The 15,538-nt window shown below is 34.1% G+C and overlaps 1 protein-coding gene across 1 annotated transcript in view; it reads left to right on the forward strand.

Annotated features, from left to right (window-relative positions):
• Positions 1 to 15,075, forward strand: part of SMC3 (structural maintenance of chromosomes 3) — a 37,550-nt gene extending 22,475 nt beyond the window's left edge. Inside the window, exons 14-29 of the mRNA XM_042908447.1 lie at positions 1,480 to 1,583; positions 1,896 to 1,995; positions 2,419 to 2,579; positions 2,902 to 3,043; positions 4,368 to 4,518; positions 6,610 to 6,762; positions 8,367 to 8,518; positions 9,120 to 9,278; positions 9,958 to 10,065; positions 10,572 to 10,680; positions 11,449 to 11,696; positions 11,781 to 11,993; positions 12,336 to 12,527; positions 12,684 to 12,861; positions 13,961 to 14,067; positions 14,663 to 15,075. Of these exons, the coding sequence (XP_042764381.1) occupies positions 1,480 to 1,583; positions 1,896 to 1,995; positions 2,419 to 2,579; positions 2,902 to 3,043; positions 4,368 to 4,518; positions 6,610 to 6,762; positions 8,367 to 8,518; positions 9,120 to 9,278; positions 9,958 to 10,065; positions 10,572 to 10,680; positions 11,449 to 11,696; positions 11,781 to 11,993; positions 12,336 to 12,527; positions 12,684 to 12,861; positions 13,961 to 14,067; positions 14,663 to 14,734 (2,349 nt within the window). The 3' untranslated portion in view covers positions 14,735 to 15,075. The remainder of the gene's footprint in view (positions 1 to 1,479; positions 1,584 to 1,895; positions 1,996 to 2,418; positions 2,580 to 2,901; positions 3,044 to 4,367; positions 4,519 to 6,609; positions 6,763 to 8,366; positions 8,519 to 9,119; positions 9,279 to 9,957; positions 10,066 to 10,571; positions 10,681 to 11,448; positions 11,697 to 11,780; positions 11,994 to 12,335; positions 12,528 to 12,683; positions 12,862 to 13,960; positions 14,068 to 14,662) is intronic.
• Positions 15,076 to 15,538: the final 463 nt, after the last annotated feature.

The following is a 15,538-nucleotide window of genomic DNA, read 5'->3' on the forward strand; positions in this document are numbered from 1 at the left end:
TACATTTAGTTGTCATGTTTCTGTTCTCTTTTTTAATCTGGATCAGTTCCCTAGTCTTATTTCTGCTATGTATTCTACTATATTACACGTTAATACATGCATTTATGTGTTATATAGTTATTTACCCTGGTCTTTTAGAGTTAATTTCCCCATTTAATTCGGTTTTTAGGGAGTCATCTTTAAGTATATCCAAAACTGAATCAGGTTTTTAAAGAAACAGCTCTTTCCTTTGTCTTCATATTCTCAGTTTAATATTTAATGTAATCACAGCATAAACAACAAAATGAAAACATAGTGGGAGCAAACACAACTGGTCCTGTAATCATAAATTACTGGTAGTGGGGCCCCTGGAGGCTCAATAGGTTGAGCGTCCGACTCTTGATTTCAGCTCCTGATCTCTGGATTCATGGATTTGTGAGATTGAGCCCCACTTCGGGCTCTGTGCTGAGAGTGCAGAGCCTGCCTGGGATTCTCTCTCTTCCTCTCTGTCTCTGCCCCTCCCCTGCTTACATGCACATTATCTCCAAATAAATAAACAAACTTCAAATAACTGGTAGAAAAGTGATCAGGGGTAATAGAAAATATCTCCTAGGCTCAAAATTCCAGTGTCAGGATACTTTATGGAGGGAATGGAAAGCACAAGTTGATCCCAGTAGTTAGTTATTTGGAAATTGATTAGTATAGTTTTTAGCTGTGATAGCTACATGTCCTTTCTTGGAATGAAGAAAATGTATTATTCTTGAGTTCATGGAAACAACCTCAACAAATGCCTTTTTGAAACAGCCTGGTGATGAGCGAAGATTTTTCAGTTTTTATTCATTCTTTCTCAAGCTTGAACTTCATTATTTTCCAGTATTTCAGCCACTCCTTCCACTGATGAAGTCTGACCTTTATACTGGATAGAGATAATATTATAGTGCTGATTGCATTATGCAGAATAACTTTTTGCTTCTTAGTATAATCCTAACTCTTGTGTTCTATTGTATATGTGTAGAGGGAGTGGTGTGAAAAGTATTGACTGCGGTATTTTGAGAATTTGTGAATGTATTTTTTCTTCTGAAATTCTGCAGTGTATACTATCAAGTAGAAAGGTTTAGATCATTAGTGAGCAAGTTAATTTTATTTTAGCAGTATTTTACAGAGTAATTCATTCTGTGGTTTATGTTTTCTCTTGATGTGCACTTGTCTAAACACATTTTTAAAAAAATAGAGTTGGATTTTTTAACAACTTCATTAAGGTACAGTTGGCATACAGTAAATTGCATGTGTTTAAAATGTACCACTTGATAAGTTTTGATATGTGTTTACATCTATGAAATCGTCACGACAATTAAGATAACAAGCCTGTTCATCACCCCAACATGTCTCCCATTCCTCCCTCCTGTGTTATCCCCTAGCAACAATGACTGATCTTGCTGTCGCTGTGGATTAGTTTGCATGAAATTGGTTTTTAAATTTGAATTATTTTTATTTCCATAGAAACTGGATCAGGATCTTAATGAAGTCAAAGCTCGAGTAGAAGAACTGGACAGAAAATACTATGAAGTAAAAAATAAGAAAGATGAATTACAAAGTGAGAGAAAGTTAGTATAGACTAAAATATGCCTTAATTTTTTTGAGTAATGCAAGTTACTGGGTGTTAAATGGTCGTTAAGTCATAAATGAACTAGCAGCCCTTGGCTGGTTCAGTCGGTGGAGCATGCGACTCTTAATCTCGGGGTTGTGAGTTCAAGCCCCATGTTAGGTATAGAGATTACTTAAAATCTAAAAAAAAGTTATAAATGAACTATTCAAGTTTGATTTTTTTTTTTCAGTATTTTTTCCTCAATTATATACTGTTGGTGCCTATTCTTAATGCTTTTGTAATTAAAGACAGTCTAATTTTTATTGATCAGTTATTTGTGGAGAGAGGAGAATGCAGAACAGCAAGCGCTTGCTGCTAAAAGAGAAGATCTTGAAAAGAAACAGCAACTTCTTAGAGCAGCAACAGGAAAGGTGGGCAGGTTCTTTTCATTACTTCACTTTACAATGAGCCAGTTATTACACAAGAATATTAGTTTTCAAGCTGTAAGTCATTGGTTCCAGGTAGTAAATAAGAGTGCAAATCACTTGTCCTATAAATTTGAAATGATGGGTCTTGTTTAAGCAGCCTTACTACCACCCATACTGTTAATTCTAGCACTTTTGATGTTTAGATGAAGAGCCTATTTTTAATATTAGTATCATAGACTAGAACCCATAATATAAAAGTATTTCATGTAGTTGGCATTTTTCAAGGGGGTGAGGTATTGTTGGGGAGGGTGTTCAGTTTAATCTCTGGAATATTTTTTAACGTGTAGAGTAATGGGTTTATTTCTTACCAGAGGGGTGCCATTGGCAGTATTATTTAAAAAATTTTTACCTCTGACAATTTAACAGGCTATTTTAAATGGAATAGACAGCATAAACAAAGTACTGGACCACTTTCGTAGGAAAGGAATAAACCAGCATGTTCAAAATGGCTATCACGGCATTGTGATGAATAACTTCGAATGTGAGCCTGCTTTCTACACATGCGTGGAAGTCACTGCGGGCAACAGGTGAGGTTTTTGTTTGGTATTTTGAATTTTTAAAGGAAAGAAGGAATAAGAATAAAAAGCTTTTTGGAGTTTTAGTACAATATATCTCCCATTGCCTTTTATCCTAGTTGCTTATTTAACTTTCTGGTTAAAGATGTAGGCGTTAAGTGTTCCTAATTGTAGTTCTCTCCCTACCCCCATTGGAATTTTCTAAGTAGTTTCCCTCCCACCCTACCCCAGTTCAAATTGGGTTGCATAGAAAAAAACTGAGTTGTTTGCTTAAATGTTTATAGCACTTTAAAGTCTAGCAATACAAATGTGTTTTGTTTTGTTTACCTGTAAGGTTATTTTATCACATTGTTGATTCGGATGAAGTCAGCACGAAGATTTTGATGGAGTTCAATAAAATGAATCTTCCTGGAGAGGTCACTTTTCTGCCTCTTAACAAGTTAGATGTCAGGGATACTGCCTATCCTGAGACCAATGTGAGTTGGTGTGTGTGAAGGTCTACCTTTCAATAAGTCATTTTTTCTCATGGTTAGTCCATGCTAGTGCACGGGCACTGTGCATTAGGATTCACTGATCTGTGAGATAAGCATGGTTTCTTCCCATGTAGCATAGGGATGGGAAGGGAGACAGGTCACAGCCAAGACATGAAACAAATCATTGCAAATGTGTAAAATGTTAAAATACATAAGCACAGGGTACTTTGAGAGAGTATCCCAGGTGACAAAATTAAGAAGAAACTCCTGAGGAACTATCATTTGAAGTGAATATATTCTAAGTTTTCTGAATATGCTTTTTAAATGACTTATAAATAAAAATGTCTACCAAGATGATAGGACCTGAAAGCATAATGTTGCTTTTGTTACTTGCTAGTATACATTTATAAATGGATTCAAAATATTCCTCAGATACAATTCTTAAAAAAAATGTAATTGCTTTGAGGGTATTTGGTTTCGGAATGTTGATGTATTAGCAACGGTTCTATCCTCTAAGGTTAAAGCTGAAAGTCTATGAGAATGATAACAACTTAGGTGGAACAGTGAGAATCTTATAAGCTACTTAAAGGGTCCAGCTTTTTCTTCTTCTTTTTTCTTCTCTTAAAGGGTCCACACTACTAAGTGTCCGCGGTGTTTTATTTCTTGTTTTCCATGGTAGCTATATTGGTGTTCTCTTTATAATTACTGATTTAAGCCTAACATATTTGTTGCATTGTTCTGTGTATAGGATATATTTCCTAATGTGAAAATTATAAGTCTTTTTCTAACAGTTTAGAAGAGTGTAAAAGAAAATTTTATATGAAAAAATATTTTTCTGAATATCTAAGACATATATATAATGAAAACATTTTGAGGAAATACTATTAGTTTACATTTATTTGGCCTTTCTATGTGACAGATGCTGTCCTGTGTGTTTTACATATTATTAGTTTGTCTGGTCTTAACAACTTCAGAAGGTACTATTATCACAATTTTGTAGGTGAAATAACTATTAAGTGGAGAAGTTAAGCAGCTTGTCCAAAGTATACATCTAGTGAGTGTCAGAATTAGGATTTGAACTTGTGCCACTGACTGTGGAACCACTGAATTCTTTGTCACTATGCCCTGATCTTGAAAATCTGTACATGAATACAGTTTCCCAGATATTTCAGTAGAATGATTTTTCTAACTCCTTCAGAGTAAAAATAGTTTTGAAATAGGCATTTATGTTTCTTTGTATTTCATAAAGATGTAATTCGTAATTCTGTTAGCATGTTTTAATTAACTGTGTTGTGATCTTTTTGCTGACCAAAATATTCATTTTTAGGATGCTATTCCTATGATAAGTAAACTGAGGTACAATCCCAGATTTGACAAAGCTTTCAAACACGTGTTTGGGAAAACACTTATTTGTCGTAGCATGGAAGTTTCAACCCAGCTAGCACGTGCTTTCACTATGGACTGCATTACCCTGGAAGGTTTGTAATAGTAATTCTTGGCTTTGAAAAAATAAATTCAGTTTTAGTTTTAAGTATTTCAAAATTCATGTGCCTTTGTCATGTTTAAATAGTTGGTTTAAGTCAGAGTCCAAACAGGTTCCACAATTTTATTTAGTTGATGTCTGTCTTAAGTATAATCATTTGGTCTATAGTAGGGGTTCTTAACCTTTTTTGCACTGTGGACTTCTTTGGCTCTTGAGTAAAGTCTGTGTACCCTTTCTCAAAATGTTTTTAAGTGCATAAAATACTTTGGATCACTAAAGAAACTGTATTGGCATGGTAATCACAGTGTTTTTTCAAATATGACATAGTAATTTATTCTTGAAGGTATTCAGAAACAAGATTTAGCAGTGAATCTAATATAATTTTGAAGTACTGATACATGTAAACAATATTTTGAGATTTCCAGCAAGTATAATCTTATAGCTGTTATATAGAAAATAGCTGTTATTTCTCCTGGTAACAAAGTTACAAGTACTGATACTAGCACTATAGTTCTTGTTACAGAGGGAATTGGTAAATTTCATTTTGAAGTTAGTATAAAAATAAACAAGTAAATTTTTTTTCCTACCAAGTCATGGATTTCCTGAATTTTATCCATGAAGTCTAGGGTCTAGGTTACGAACCTCTGGTGTATAAGTTTACCTGCCTTCATTTTTAAATTTTTTTCCTTCTCTTTATAATTTATATGTTAATGAAAGAAAGTAACCCCCCCCCCTCCGCTTTATCTCTATAGACAATTTTTTTTCGTTTTGAACTACCTCTGAGAATAAGTTATAAAATAAATACAGTTATGATACTTTATTTCTAAAGTTAAGTATGTGTATCTTCTAAGAGTAAGGATATTCTCCTTAATGGCCACAGGTATCGTAACTGTTACACCTAAGAAATTTAACATTAACCCAATAATATCATCTAAAAAGTATCTACAGTAAAATTTTCCCCAGTTGTCCCAAAATATTTGTCTGTCCAGGATCTAATCAAGGATGCATGGAATGTCTTCTGTTTGGATTCTTTCAATATAGGACAGCTCCTCCTGTTCTCTCATACCCTCAGGAAATTGACTTTTTCATAGAATCTTCCATTTTCTGGATTTGTCTTATTGCTTCCTCATCATTAGATTCAATTTAAACATTCAAGGTGTATACTTCTTGCATCACACAATGTCCGTCCCACTGTTAATCATGCTAAGTTTGACCAGTAGCAATCTCTGAGTTATAAAGGTACCGTTTCTTCTTCATAATTAGTAAGTGATATGTGGGACTATCCTTTAAGAAAACATGAATATCAGGTTCCTTGACAACTTTTTTTCCAATGGTTTAGCTTCCTTTGCTAGCCCTTGCCTGACTCAGTTAATACACCGGGGGATTCCAAATCGGGATTCTTAAATTCTGTCAAGGTTTCTGTATTTACTAACTGTCACTCTTCTGTAAAGAAGAACCTCTTCCCTTTTTTTTAATTTTTTAAGTAGCACTGTGATTCGTGACTTTTTTTTTTATTGTGTTACTGCATTGCCATTATTGTTTGCTGTTCAAATTTTCCCAAATATGGCCAGTGGGAATTCCAAGCTCCCAAGTCCTGTGTCCTGTTGACATGTCCCCATTAGTTTTTATTAGCACTTCTTTCCTTTCTGGCAGATGTTCAGACTCATCTAAAAGGCACACTTTTTTTTTTTTAATGTTTATTTTTGAGAGAGAGAGAAAAACAGAGCATGAGTGGGGGAAGGGCAGAGAGAGAAGGAGACACAGAATTAGAAGCAGGCCCAAGGCTCTGAGCTGTCAGCCCAGAACCGGAGACAGGGCCTACATCCTTGAACTGCTTATAGATAATGACCTGAGCTAAAGTCAGATGCTTAACCAACCGAGCCACCCAGGTGACCCTAGAAAGCACATTTTTTAAACAAAGATTTTAACAGTTGGAAAGGAAAAGTTTTTCAGGCTGACTTAAATCCCTTCTAATTCTCATTAAATAAACAAAGCTTTAGAATAGTTGTTTGATTATAAATCAATTTATCATTGAAAAAAGAAGTTGTTATACAGAATATCTACCTTTCTTATGCTTTGTTTGTAGGTGACCAAGTCAGTCATCGGGGTGCTCTCACTGGAGGTTATTACGACACAAGGAAATCTAGACTTGAACTGCAGAAAGATGTTAGAAAAGCAGAAGAAGAACTAGGTGAGCTTGAAGCAAAGCTCAATGAAAACCTTCGCAGAAATATTGAAAATATCTTTTTGTCCTGTGTTGCTGTGGAGAACTGTGTTTGGGTTAGAATATATAATCTTTTGCATGTTAGGTGTGTTTTCTTACAGACATACAGTGAGAAAAAGATTCTTCATATTTGACTTTTCTTTAAGCATAGAAGCTTATTTGTCAAAACTTATTAACTCCTGAAGACGGGGAAAAAACTATTTTAACATTGATTCTTTGATTAGCTATTAAATAGGTGATAGCAGTGAGTCTGTTTATGAGAGCAAAGAACCTGAGGTACACTAAAATTTAAGGGGACAGAGGAAACTGAAGAAGATCAATCAGAATTGTAGAAGGAAAACCAGGTTATTGCTTCAAGGAAGAAGGGTTGGGGGCATCAGTAATACCATTATACTGCAAAGAAGTTAAATATAGGGGTTGAAAATGTGCATTCGATTTTACTACTTCAGAGTCATTTGATACAGATTTAGTATTCGTGGAGGAAATGGCTGTCAAAGTCCAAGTCTTAGTAAACAGTATTCTCCGTTCTTTTAAATAAAGCTGGTGTTCCATAACGAGTGGCTAGTTTAGCTCACAGCAGGAGCGTTGTACTTGTGCATTTTCTTAAGATAACCATGCTACTTTGGTGTAAGGCAAAAGTGCTCAGTATGTACTTCACATTATGTCACACAATTTGAAAAATATAGGTACTTGATGGGTGTCTGGCTTGCTCAGTCAGTAAAACATCCAACTCTTCATCTCTGGGTCATGAGTTCAAGACCCACATTGAGTGCAGAGATTACTTAAAAATATATATATAGGTATTCCAGCATCAAGAACAATCATTTTTACTGAGTGAGTGAATCATTGGGATATTCTTCAATGAAACTGGCAGTTTTTTTAAGTGATTTTATAGCTTCTGTGTCATCAGTGCAAGCAGCAGCACAGAGAAAAAGGTAAATAAACATGTTAGTCTGGACTCTGCAAGGGTCTGTAGAGCATCTTTAGAACTGCCCAAATTTGGTAAGATGTTGGCACAAAGAAAACATGGGGAAACACTAAGAAAGGAGGATATTGACAGCATACATCCACTACCTTCTGTATTTAATAATCCAGTGAGGTGGTATTATTTGTCTACATTGGGCAAGGCCTCCTCTTCATACATAACTACCTTATGTGGTGATTTAAACATAATAGATTACACAGTAAATATTTTTTGAATGAGAGATGTAAAAGATAATATTTAGATTCTCCTTGGATTTCCCAAGAATTTATATATTTATTGTATATATGTAATATATATAATATATATATGTAATATATATAAAATACATATATGTAATATATAAAATTTATAAACATTATGTAAGTAAAATTATATATAAATTTGTATATATTTATATATATATTTTATATGTAACTTTAAGGAAAATCTGTAAGTTATTTTGAGAGAGAAATGGTGGGGTGAAATGTTTTAAGCTTCTTTATGATTAAACACATTTGGTGTAGTATTTAATTCAGCATTGTTATGGTCCATAAATCTGAGGAAATAACTTTTATTTGGAGGTAAAGAAAAGGAAGGGGATACACAGTGTTTTTAAGAGATGTTTTTAGAGTGCATTTTCCTTAGCCTTGTATATGGATTAATAATGAAATTGATCAGTTGATGAACCAAATGCAGCAGATAGAGACGCAGCAAAGGAAATTTAAAGCATCTCGAGATAGCATATTATCAGAAATGAAGATGCTCAAAGAGAAGAGGCAGCAGTCAGAGAAAACCTTTATGCCAAAGGTTCGTAAGTATGTCCCATTCACTACAGATTTAATTACTTAGAATTGGGGTGGACCACGTGTTATATTGGTTGTCCTGTCAGTAATCATTTTTGTCTATTAAGCACTGCTTATGAAGTTGAATATGTGGTTGCATTTTATCCAGATTATATTAAAACAGGGTAGAAACTAAACTATTACTGTTGAATTACAAGTGATAATACGTATGTCTCAGAAATTTGTAGCAGTTTTGACAAAAACTGTTTAGATGATCACTAGTACTAAACAGTTTTTTAAAAAAATTTTTCCAACTATACCACCCTAACACATTCTAGCAGTCTTTTCTTTTTGTTCTTATTAATATTCAAGAAGATTTTTATACAATTTGGTCATGGAATATGATTTATTCCACATACCCTGATAGTATTGTATTAGTATTAATATCATAAATATTTTTCTTACTGCTATTTAGTTCTATTCAAATTTAGTGGATACCTAATAGTTACTTGAGTTGATATGATTTAGTTCACTTTAACATCAAATATAGATTGTTCTCAGTTTTTCACTATTGTAAGTAATACAGACTAATACCTTTATTAATAAATGTATGATCTGTCACATAGCAACGTAGCTTACAAAGTTTGGAGGCAAGTTTGCATGCTATGGAGTCCACCAGAGAATCATTGAAAGCAGAACTAGGAACGGACTTGCTTTCTCAACTTAGTCTGGAAGATCAGAAGAGAGTAGATGCACTCAATGATGAAATTCGTCAACTTCAGCAGGCAAGTACAACTGACGAAATTCTAATTAATAATTGGCTATTGTGAAAATTTTCTTGCTACTAAGGGATTGTAAAAAAAGGAACCTTGAGAAAATAGGTATGTGAGATTCTGGGTATGTTAGGATTATGCAAGAAATCTTCATTTTCTTCCATCTTATTTAATGTACATTTATTATTAGTAAGATTGACTTGTTAGTTTTGCTGTCTTTATTGATGTGACCACTTTTACGCATGTAATAATATTGTTTTGATTAAACATTTTAATAGCACTTGATTTTTGAATATGGAGATGTAAACACGAAGTCCAAAAAATGAAAAGTAGGTAAAGTATTTTTTGCAGATGTCTTATAAAAAGAACCAAGCTGGGGTGCCTGGCTGGCTCAGTCAGTAGAGCATATAACTCTTGATCTTGGAGTTGTGAGTTCAAGCTCCATGTTAGGTATAAAGATAACTTAAAAACAAAATCTTTAAAAAGAAAAAAAAAATGAACCAAGCACACAAACTTAGCATTCTGAAGAGATAAGAGAGAAAAATGAAGAAAATATAGGGCTTTTTAGAAGGATGTAAAACTTGATTGCAGCTCATTTGAACACAAGTAATGGAGAGGACAGCAAATAAACAGCATTCCTGTGTGGGAAATGTGAATTCCTATGTAGACAGATAATACTTTTTTTTTCTAGGAAAACAGACAGTTGCTGAATGAAAGAATTAAATTAGAAGGTATTATTACTCGAGTGGAGACATACCTGAATGAGAATTTGAGAAAACGCTTGGACCAAGTGGAACAGGTATGTTCTTTTTTGAGGGTTCTTTGATGACCGTAACCTTTTGAAAGTACTTACACACAAGTGGCTCTGATTGAGAGCATGTGCTTTGGGGACAGAAAGACCCCCCTACCCTGGGTTGGAGTTCTAGCACTGCCATCTAATGTATGATCTTGTGCAAGCAAGTACTTTAATATTACTAAGCCTCAGTTTCCTCTTGTGAAAAATAAGCATAACAGTAATGCCTGTTGTGTATGATTATCCTGGCACATTCTAGGTGATCAGTAAATGTTAGTTATTAATGTTTTCTCAGTAGTAGTCCCATGCTGAGAAATTTTCTAATTATATTACTTTTTCCCCCTTTTAATGAATACTGTAAATATTTGTAGTTATACAGAGTGTACTTTCTAGTTCTCCTGAATGTTTATTCAACATAACTGCTATCAGAAACTGTTGAAGTCATAACATTTTGAAACTAACAGAATTCATATTTTGTGGTTTAATGGTTTTAAGTTCCTTTTATGTTACAGGAACTTAATGAACTGAGAGAGACAGAAGGGGGTACTGTTCTCACTGCTACAACTTCAGAACTTGAAGCAATCAATAAAAGAGTAAAAGATACTATGGCACGATCAGAAGGTGAATTTTTATTTAGTAGAAAGATTTTTGGGGGGGTGCCTGGGTGGTTCAGCTGGTTAAGCATCCAGCTCTTGATTTCGGCTCAGGTCATGATCTCATGGTTCATGAGTTTGAGCCCCTTGTCGGGCTCTGCACTGACAGCACATAGCCTGCTTCAGATTCTCTCTCTTCCTCTCTCTCTCTCTGCCCCTCCCTGCTTACATGCTCTTTCTCAAGTAAACATTTTAAAAAATTAAATTTTTTTGTAGTTTGTTAAATTTAGATTATTTGATAAAATTGTTTACTACACAATGAAATACCCAAATAGGCAAAAGCATATACTAATATTTTTTCTGTTTTCCATCAGCATAAATAATTTATAGTGGATGGAATTTAGTGGGTTGGTTATAAATTGTAATCTCTGTTTTGTTGGAAAATGTTTGTGACAATTTTATGAGAGACTGTAATTATTAATTTTATTGCCAGAAGTGTGAAATAGCCGAACTAGTTTCTTATCACCTAGTTGCTGAGAAGAAAATTATTTTTTTAGTTTTTTATAAACATAAACATTCAATAATGTGAAATAATATACTTGAGTGACTAATGTATACTCCTATTTTGTCCTGAATTAAGTGTTTCATAGATTTACACAGTAAAATTTAAACAAACATTATGAAAAACTAAAATCTACTTATTTTGATAAATTTGGCCATTAAAATCTTTGGTTAAATAACAGTCTAGCTTTAAAATAGGTATTATGGCCTAATTTGGTTTTTTCCCCCATTTTAGATTTGGACAATTCCATTGATAAAACAGAAGCTGGAATTAAGGAGCTTCAGAAGAGTATGGAACGCTGGAAAAATATGGAAAAAGAACACATGGATGCTATAAATCATGATACTAAGGAACTGGAAAAGATGACAAATCGACAAGGCATGCTGCTGAAGAAGAAAGAAGAGTGCATGAAGAAAATTCGTGAACTTGGGTCACTTCCCCAGGAAGCATTTGAAAAGTACCAGACGCTGAGCCTCAAACAGGTAAATCTTCTTGGTTTTAAATGTGAAGTCTTGTTGCAGATTTCTCTGCATGTGAATTTATTTATACATTTTTCCTCTTTATAGCTGTTTCGAAAACTTGAACAGTGCAACACAGAATTGAAGAAGTACAGCCATGTTAACAAAAAAGCTTTAGATCAGTTTGTAAATTTCTCTGAGCAAAAAGAAAAGTTAATAAAACGACAAGAAGAATTGGATAGGGGATACAAATCAATCATGGAACTGATGAATGTACTTGAACTTCGAAAATATGAAGCTATTCAGTTAACTTTCAAACAGGTATGTTTCTATTTTGTAGTTAATATGTACACAAGACAAAAACTTCAGCTTTTAGTTTATTATTCAGTTTGCAAAGGTTTTAAAGGTTTTTTTTCCACTTGATAGGTGGATCTAATACACATGAACAAATCCCCGCATACAGTTTTCTAACACAGTAACTAGAATATCCTGCACAGCTCTTAAAAGAATTTAGTTTGTTACTCTTGTTTTTAAGATTAAACAGTATTTATGATTGTTTTTAAATATTTGTCTTTGCTTTAAGAAATAATATGTGCAGTTCCACCTAAGCAAAATTTATATTTGAATTGACACTTACTCATTCATTCCTTCCTTCATTTTAAGGTATCTAAGAACTTCAGTGAAGTATTCCAGAAATTGGTACCTGGTGGCAAAGCTACTTTGGTGATGAAGAAAGGAGACGTGGAGGGCAGTCAGTCTCAGGATGAAGGAGAAGGAAGCGGTGAAAGTGAGAGGGGTTCTGGGTCACAAAGCAGTGTCCCATCAGTCGACCAGTTCACTGGAGTTGGAATTAGGGTAACAAACCTTTATATCCAGTTTCCCTCAGTACTACCATAGTGGGATTTGTAGAATGTTTTATAGATTAAATTGGTGCATTGTTGTATGTGACTTAATTTTAGGAGGAGATTATGATTTTACCCCTTTTGGTTACTAATTAAATGGTTTTTTTAGGTATCATTTACAGGAAAACAAGGCGAAATGAGAGAAATGCAACAGCTTTCTGGTGGACAGAAATCCTTGGTAGCTCTTGCTCTGATTTTTGCCATTCAGAAATGTGACCCAGCTCCTTTTTACCTGTTTGATGAGATTGACCAGGCTCTGGATGCCCAGCACAGAAAGGCTGTGTCAGGTAATTTTGGGTTATACTGGACAAGAACTTAACAATGATAGCTTGCCTCTTTTGATTGTGACTTCTTGTTGCCTAACATACTTGGGACTAGACAGGGTATATATTCAGTAAATAAAATTTCTTTTAAAAGTTTTTAAAAATTTAGTTTTAGACTAGTTTACAAAGCTTAGTTTTGTGAAAAGCCAACGTGTTTCTTGGAGTCTGTTGAAAATCCTAACTTCAGTTAAACTTTACACAGAAGTCTCTTATATTAAAATTGCTTTTCTTAATGTTTGAATAGCTCCTGGCATAAAGTGTTGATTCTGTATTTTAAAAACCTAAATTTAATCTTTAGTAAACTCAAAACCTCTTTGGAGAAGTGGGCAGCAGGGGAAGGTTGTTCTTTTGTTGTTGTTGTTGTTATTGTTGTTCATCTTAGAGACAGTGCATGAGCAGGGGAGGGGCAGAGAGAGTGAGACAGAATCCAAAGCAGGCTCCAGGCTCCAGGCTCCGAGCTGTCAGCACAGAGCCCGTCTCCGGGCTCAAACTCACAAGCCACGAGATCACGACCTGAGCCAAAGTCAGATACCCAACGGACTGAGCCACACAGGTGCCCTGGTTGTTCTTTTTTTGTGAGAAAGCTTGTTTTGCTCTGACGTTTTTAATACTGTGTTGGTAAGTAGCTGCTACTTCATATTCTGTAAGTTCGTGGACTAAAGATTTACCCCTAATTTAAAAGATTAAGTTGGTAACGTTTGCAGATGTATGCATGAAAAATAAAATCACAGGCTGTTTTGGATTTTAGGTAAAGAGTAAAGATAGTTTTTTAAATGTTCAGATCTGCTTAAGGCCACCTGGATGGCTTAGTGGATTGAGCATCCGACTCTTGATTTTGGTTCAGGTCATGATCCAAGCATCAAGATCAACGCTGAGCATAGAGCCTGTTTGGGATTCTCTCCCTCTCTCCCCCTCTGCCCCCCTTCCCCCCTTACGCATGTGCTCCTACCCTCTCCCTCCCTCCCTCCCTCTCTCTCTCTCTTTCATAAAATAAAATCAAATAATATTTAAATGTTCAGATCTGAGAAAAGGGTTTTATTAAGTTACTATTTCTTTTTTACAGATATGATTATGGAACTTGCCGTACATGCACAATTTATTACAACTACTTTTAGGCCTGAACTGCTTGAGTCAGCTGACAAATTCTATGGTGTAAAGTTTAGAAATAAGGTAAATTTTTTTTACATGAAATTTAAGTTCATATTTGTCAAATTCTTGTTTTATGTTACTTAAATCATGAAAGAAAACCTAGAAGGTTATTGCTTCTCTTACAATGAGTTTGTAAAGAAAAAGCTTTTCCTTCAAATGCCTACGAAGTTTAGCAATTAGTTTTATAGCATCCATTGCATTGATTTTATTTTCATTGGCATTAAGAGACAATATCTTCCTGTCTTGTCTATTTAGTGCACAGCTTTTAACAGTTAGATACACTCCTTTATATTTTGCCCATGTAGCTCTTCTTGATCTGTTCAGCCTCAAGATTCTTTGAAATAGCAAAATAATAAAAACTGAAAAAATGTGGCTCAATAGTACTTAGTACTTACCTGGATCTTCAGAGTATTAAAATGAAGAATATTTTATAAACAAATGTACTGAACAAACACCATTATAAAAAGTTTTACCGTCAGTGTTTTAGAATCATTTGTCTAGATTTATAAAATTTATAGGTGATAGGCCATGTGTTTTAAATATTACTCTATACAGTGAGAACATTGATTTTGTCTTGAGGATTTAACAGACTTTGTTTTTAACATTTATTCTTCAGGTTAGTCATATTGATGTGATCACAGCAGAGATGGCCAAAGACTTTGTAGAAGATGATACTACTCATGGTTAATTGGAAAATATTGCCTACTGGTTTGGAAGATGTGTATAGTAATATGATTCTGATTCCCAGGAACTGTACATTTAAACCTAAATATCTAGTCACTATTAATAGTTTTCAGATTTAGAGCATATACAGCCCTTTTATATTTCTGTCCTTGTATTTTATAAGATACTCTGTAATGTTACATTTCTACTTATAGTTTAAGAATTTTATTTCCCACACAACTTTTTGTAAAGTGTCCTGCTCCCGTTTTAAATCTTTTGAAACATGCTAAATATTCTTTGCTAATTATTTTATCAATTATATTGCCTCTTTTTTTATAGCTTCAATTAAATTGGTTTTATGACTAATTTAGTATTTTATGTGGCTTTTTATTTATAGTTATGTGACTAGAAACGAATTGTTCTTAAATATCTGCTTTTTATTTTGCCTAAGAAAAGGTCTGCCCTCACCTAAAAGATTTTTTAAACACGGCTTCATATTCTGTTAAAATACATCGGCGATTCCCAATCCTGGCTGCATGCTTAAATCCATGGGAGAGCTTTAAACTGCTGGAGTAACACTGCTGACTGACATCTTTCCCTAGACCAGTTGAATCGAAATCTTTATGGAGTGGGGTTCTGGTCATTGTTGGTTCTAAAGTTCTCCCAGGTGATTATGACCTTTGGTGAGGATTAGAACAGTTGCTTTAACTCATTGTAACAGTCCTTTAAAAATTACTTTAAATTTAAGAGGAAAATGTATTTACTAGAATTTGGGAACATAGTGTTAAGAGTAGCTAAGAACACTAAAGCCAAAACATTGAGCCATAAA

Source organism: Panthera leo, chromosome D2 (genome assembly GCF_018350215.1).
Source record: "Panthera leo isolate Ple1 chromosome D2, P.leo_Ple1_pat1.1, whole genome shotgun sequence".
Taxonomy (NCBI): domain Eukaryota; kingdom Metazoa; phylum Chordata; class Mammalia; order Carnivora; family Felidae; genus Panthera; species Panthera leo.